The sequence below is a fragment of the Glandiceps talaboti genome, chromosome 5 (assembly GCF_964340395.1).
Source record: "Glandiceps talaboti chromosome 5, keGlaTala1.1, whole genome shotgun sequence".
In the NCBI taxonomy this organism is placed as follows: Eukaryota; Metazoa; Hemichordata; class Enteropneusta; family Spengelidae; genus Glandiceps; species Glandiceps talaboti.
In genome coordinates, this window is record NC_135553.1 from 23,380,441 (window position 1) to 23,386,948 (window position 6,508).

Here is a 6,508-nt window from a genome sequence, read left to right on the forward strand (position 1 = left end):
TGGAGTTTCTGGTCAATTACGTGAAATCATGAAATGTCTCCCCAGACCTCAAAGTTTATGGAAATACATGTACATGTACATGTATTTCCTGGAAGATGTTCCCCTGGCATTTCGGGTGCTCTGCATAGCATTAAATTTTAATGTATTTGAGACAATGTAATCTTTAAAAACATTATTTATGAAATGACTATTTGTGACTGGTTGGCATTCTGCCAAATTTTGATAAGATTTTGACCCTAAATGACATGTATTGCTAGACATGCCTATTGTATTTATATAGCATATTGACTTTGTCTCTAGTTTGATTGAAATCTGTCTGTGCATGGCAAATACACAGGAAGGTTAGACACATATCACCCCCCTCCCCCACCACAAACCCCACCCCTCAAGTCCTGCCAATATGAATATGCAGACTATAAAAACTCAATCTGTACAGATGTATCTCCAAAACATTCATACTTTGAAATATACGAAGTTGATTTTTATTTCTTTTTTTATAATTTAGGACAACCATAAAAAAACCATGAAGACAATGATTTTGAAAGTTTGCTTTTGTTTTTTTATTATATTGCAAAGAGACATGAATTATTGATAACACTATAGTTGATACAATTAGGCTTGTTTCTATTACTAGATACAAATTGCATAGAGATATGGCATAAATGAACAATACATTCCCAATCTATATTTGTAGATTCAATATTTCACTATAAAGCACAGTGGACACAAGCCGAGTTTATATGATTTGATTTTGAAGTGTCATTTTTCCTGTATATTAAAAGGTACTCGCAGTATTCTAAGTACTGATGTATACTTAACCATCACTTGCAATTGACTGAACTCAAACCTGGTATTAAGATATAACTTATAAACGATCCGCTGACAGAATTGATTATACATATATAAAGAAATGTACACGAACTACCTACTATGCAATCAACATTTCTAACAAATGTCAGAACACAAATTGTAATGTCATAGAATGCATGCATTGACTTTAACATTAAACTAGTCTGTAAGGTACGCCGTGACGGGGCGCCCTCAAACATCAGGCAACCCCTCAGAGGAGGCCGGTGAGGGCGAAACGTCACGACGTATCTTACAGTCTAACATTATACTAGAATAGTTCAAATGAATGTTTTGTGAGTATTTTCACTTGAGTAAAAAATTTTTTTATTAACTCAGCTTTGTACCACTTTAAGTCAATAACTGACTTGTATGAAATCTGTATCATTGAAATAAATCAACGATAATTACAATTATTTGATCATTTGTACAAACTTGCTTGAACCACAAAAATGAACATTAAACATCAAAATTATATATAAATCAACATTTCATATCCTAGAGAAGTATTTGGATAAAGTTTTGATTGCAGTAAATTAAATAACATAATGTTAGGATATAAGTGTTCTCCCCAGTATAGCATGATGCTAACACCATCCTTGCCATGCTTCACGGGTTTCTGTCATGCCTCAAAAGTGATGAGCTTCCGTAACCTTTGAATGACAATATTACAATAATATTTTCACACGAAGAAAAATGGCTGATCCCAATGTCCATGTGTGTATGTGTTAAATGTACACATATCATAGTATGTTCAAATGTTGAAGACATGCATATTATATGCTGATTATTATGCAAATTATGTCACTGATATGCACATTATGCAAATTTGTAACTATCAGTGCAATCTATCCTGGGGAGAACACTATTATAATGAAATATCACACTGACATCACATATGGCATTAACCTTCCCTGAATCTGAATTAAGAAGTTATAACCCTATGCGAGCAATAACCTCAACAAATCCTTCAATTCTGACTCAAGATCACACAGACATGCCACCATTACTAAGCTTTGAAATTGAACAAAGCCTTCTAAAATATATTCAAATTGGAAATCAAATGATAGGATCATAGGGAAAATATGAATCTGCCGGTAATCTCGAAAATGGATGACACATGCTAAACTTATGCATACTAAAACTTTCTGTTAGAGAAACGAAATGTGAATTTGAGTGTAACAACTGAACTGGTGGAAATTAAACCAAAAGATTGTCAATGTTCCTTGTGAGAGAAGTATGCAGATTATATATACCCGATCTCCTTAGGTTGCTAGCCTAATATCCAGGCTATTGGAGATTTTCAATTTCAATTTCCCCATACAGGTGTGATGCTGAAGTAACAAATTCAAACCCCCCCCCCCCCCTTCCACACTGACTGAACAAGTTCCTGACCAAAATCATTGTATAGTACACCATATAGAAAATTGTGTGAATTTTACCAAGTATTCGCCTTTCTTTTTGACCAAACTTTGTAAAACTTAGGAAAATCGAATAACTATGCATACAATTGATGTGAAGTAATATTAAAGATATTGGTACAACATACAAAATTTTAAGAAAAATTCTCATTTTTGTTGCAAATTACTCTGTTGTAACTCTTTCTATGCTTATAAGACTAACTACCTTATAATGATACAAATTTAAATCATTTTATTTTCAAACTAAGAAAGCTTTTATGTACTTATAAAGACTATAAAACACTCCTTTCAAAATATCTTTATTACTTCTATGTAAGGCACAAGAAAATGACAGGCATTATCAGTAGTCAGTCATATATAGTTTAAATTAACTTCATGACAAGTGATTGTTCAATTAACATCATGCCAAACTGTCATTCACCTTTGACCTAGTTATTGACCCTTGACCTTGAGGAATGGCACCACCAAACTCTAGCCTAGCTGCCTTTGAACAATTTAAATATCTTGAACAAGTGGGTTATTGTGTTGAACAACTAATATGGGGAAATGCTGAAGTAAATTTTCAACAACAAAACAGGTATAAACTAAAAAAAATTGCTAAAAGATTACTAAATTTGGTAAATAGGGTTGGAGAAAGGATGAGTGTACAATGCAGTTGTTTGTTTATTGTATGTTAACTCCGCACAGTTTTCTATCTTACTTATAAAAGTCTATGGAATGTCTTAAACAAAGTAATGGTAGTAAAATATAGAATCATACAGATCGCACCTTTTAGGAGTGTTAATTTACATGTAGGTCTCAAAGAACAATGTTTGTTTATTGAGCTTGTGTGACATTTTGTGATTTTCCCTTAACATTATCTTGTCAACAGATTGACAATCAGAATCATATGTAATGATCAATTCATATATAAAGACAAATGTTTCTCAATATGCCATATTCCCCTATAAGAAAAACAAAAGATTGTATAGTTTGGCCACTAGGTGTGCTCATCCGAAACAGATTTTGACTAGATGTGTGGGCCACAGTTGTCCAGTATGGTACATGACTTTTAAAATCCTGTCTTTACCCTGTTCACAATATGCCATGACAAAAGTTGATGCCAGTCTCTATCACTTTAAATAGTTAGGCTTATTTCATATCTGCGGTAATGTGTAGGAGCTCATGAAGTTCTTTTACATGTATTTTATACACTACTTCATGTACAGCAATGGGATATTAGCATCCATTCGACAACCACACTTCCTACGGTACCCTCACATGATACTTTGGAAGATGGCTGGCTGCCAAATAAATAACTAGAATATGGCATACTGTCATAAACATCATACATAAAATTAATTTGTTGACATGTTTGCATGCAAATTCAATACATTCCTGCCGACTCATCAATGTACTATGCTGCAATATTGGCAGAGAGAACAACATAATCTTACAATGCTATGAAGAGTATAAAAACTTTGGTTTGGTCAATTGATGGCAAAAATTGTCTGAGCATGCCTATAATCTTGGTTATAACAACACACACAAAAATCATTTTAAGACATATGTTTAAATCTACCAGAGTTTCAAATCCATTTTGCCACATTCACACAGATGGCTGAATGCGTATGCGTAGAAATTACCATCCACTTCCCACTATCTACCGGTATCGATAACCAACATTGTAAAAACTTGTATTCTATATATACTGCTTGACAGTAACATATCACTTCAGCCTAAATTTTCATGTAAGAAGTACATGTCATTTTGCAAAATTTAGCATAGCAACTCCAATTTACTGCATAGCAACTCCAATTTACTGAATAGGAACGCCAATTTACACAGTTTTTTTATATTTCACAGAACTCTGGTACAAAATATTTCGTCAAATATTAAACCATATATTTTCACGACTCGTGGTACATGGTATTCTGCAGCAAGATTGTTCACAATGGCTGAGGGAGAACCCCAGATATGAACAGTCTGGTTATAAAAAGTTGAAAGTTATAAGGAATCTTATTGATCTCCTGACAATGTAGTGACATTTGAACTACCATTTACATATATTGGAAATAGTTTTAGACTGCTGACAGATTACTGTCATTCACCCTCAACATTTGCCTGTATTCCAAACTAAGATGGCACTAACGTAGACTGGAAGATATCATGTCATGGGTGCGTGTTCCACATTGCTGTCACTTACATGTATAACCAATTGGTAATGTGGAGCTCCCACGATTATAAATCTTTCAATCTATATGTAGTACTGTCAATGTTCAGTTTCACTTCTGTTCATATCAACTTTCTTTTTGAAAAGACTTTTTCCTATGAATTGTGACGTAGACATTGTTGGCCAAAGATACATCCTGAAATCATCACTTGCATATGTTTGGAATATAGTCAAATGAAGAGCATTGTCATGTGACTGTCATGTGACCATCATTGACCAATCAATGACACTGACAATGTCATGGGAGTTACAAAGTATACTATACGTATCAACTTGTAAAAAAAAAGTGTTGACATTTGTTACAAATAAATCATAATAGCCCATTTGGTATTGGATTGCATTTTCATGTTGAGGGGCTAACCGTGTTGCCTTTTTTGTAAATATTATTGCCAGCCACAGAAAATATTGTACTCAGCAAATTCTTATCTCAAAAAATATGATAAATCAAATTTTAGAATTAGTCTTTAACCAAATACAGCTCCACAGTTAGGACACCTCCTTTGTCTCATTGCTAAACAACAGAGAATTCCAATGGGGAAGAATAAAATGGCACAGCAAACACCGAGACACGTGAAGTCGTCTTCTAGAACACCAACTCTGCAAGCCGGGCAGCCTCCTACCACTACCACTCTGGTTGTCTGTGGAACTGGTTGGACCGTGACTGTAGTGTGAGAGTATGAACCTGGTGGAGGTGTGGGCACCGGCTGGTAACCTGGTGGTGCAGCAGTCTGGTAACCGGGTGGTGCACCACCTTGATAACTAGGTTGGCCGACAGGTGGATATTCTTTAAAATAAAAGAAGATGCAGTTGATAAGTTACATAGCATTGTTTTGAAGGTTACATCAACATTCTGTAAAACTTACTAATAGAGGAAGTCTTAGCGTCTATATTAAGTGAAAGTGGTGTTGACCTCATTGGGTAACAAAACAAGGGTGGGTAATTCCACCAGAGTATAAATAGTAGCAGCCACACCTGACAAAATTTCTCGCTTGAAATTGAAAAATATTACAATTTAGTTGGATTATATGATGTTAACAACCAGATGGACTTAAAAACATAAATGTATCTCAATGTTATCACAGAGGTGACTTTTATCTATATTTGTATAGGCACGAGTATTTGTATAATACTTGTCACATGACAGTTGTCAAGGTCACCTGATGTAAGCATAACTAGGAAACACTTCCTGGTATAGTTTCCTCTGCACAAACAATAGTTGATGATGACCAAATATGTGAAATATGTGCAGAGGCGTTCAAAACTGAAAAAAGGAGAAGACAATTTCTGTATACTTTTGATAACATTTTCATCACATCCACTAGTGTGGCTGTTGGATGCTGGGAAGTCCACACTAAAGTTGTATTTCAATTGAAAGTTGAAGGGGCAATTTCTAGTGCAGTACTGTGACCACTTCTACTGCAGTTTTGACTGACTGAATCGAATTACATTTAATATTCACATCTCTTTCCCAATCGGAACTCCCCATCTTGAATAAAAATTTGTATCCGATTATCAGTTTACAGTTCTACAATAATGCCAGGTGGAGTTCCGCAAACTTGGTGGGATCATGGAAAGTATACTTCCATGGTAGGATTGAAACAACCTACGAGTTTTAGGATTATCCGAATAAAATATGTTGAGATTCTTATCACCAGGGAGGAGCTGGTGTTCATGTCTTTGTTCTTTTCCCCCAGACGAGTTGATAGCTTGCGAATTTAGCTGATATCCCAGTTCGTACCATAAGTATAAAACTTTACGTGAACTCAAAAATGTAGTATTGTTCACGTGACAGTGATGAATTCATTGTATAACTGAGTCACAGCCAAACGCGTCCTAAAATATATGGAGATTGCATGAATCGTGTCAACACGGTTAAATCTCATACTGTCTTTGTTCAAATTATAATAAGGCCCGAGATTTGAAAGGTCAAAGGACTAACTACATCAGGGCAGAAGTCCTAATTAGTCCACGTGTCAGACAGTGTAATATTTACCTTGTTGAAAAACAGGACTGGGAGAATATGCTGGTG

The 6,508-nt window shown here is 34.9% G+C and overlaps 1 protein-coding gene across 1 annotated transcript in view; it reads right to left on the reverse strand.

Annotated features, from left to right (window-relative positions):
* Positions 1 to 552: 552 nt before the first annotated feature.
* The window catches only part of LOC144435255 (membrane protein BRI3-like), a 6,390-nt gene continuing 434 nt past the window's right edge, over positions 553 to 6,508 (reverse strand). The window contains exons 1-2 of the mRNA XM_078123842.1: positions 6,473 to 6,508; positions 553 to 5,263 (exon numbers count right to left, since the gene is read on the reverse strand). The exon at positions 6,473 to 6,508 is cut by the window's right edge and continues 434 nt beyond it. Of these exons, the coding sequence (XP_077979968.1) occupies positions 4,944 to 5,263; positions 6,473 to 6,508 (356 nt within the window). The 3' untranslated portion in view covers positions 553 to 4,943. The remainder of the gene's footprint in view (positions 5,264 to 6,472) is intronic.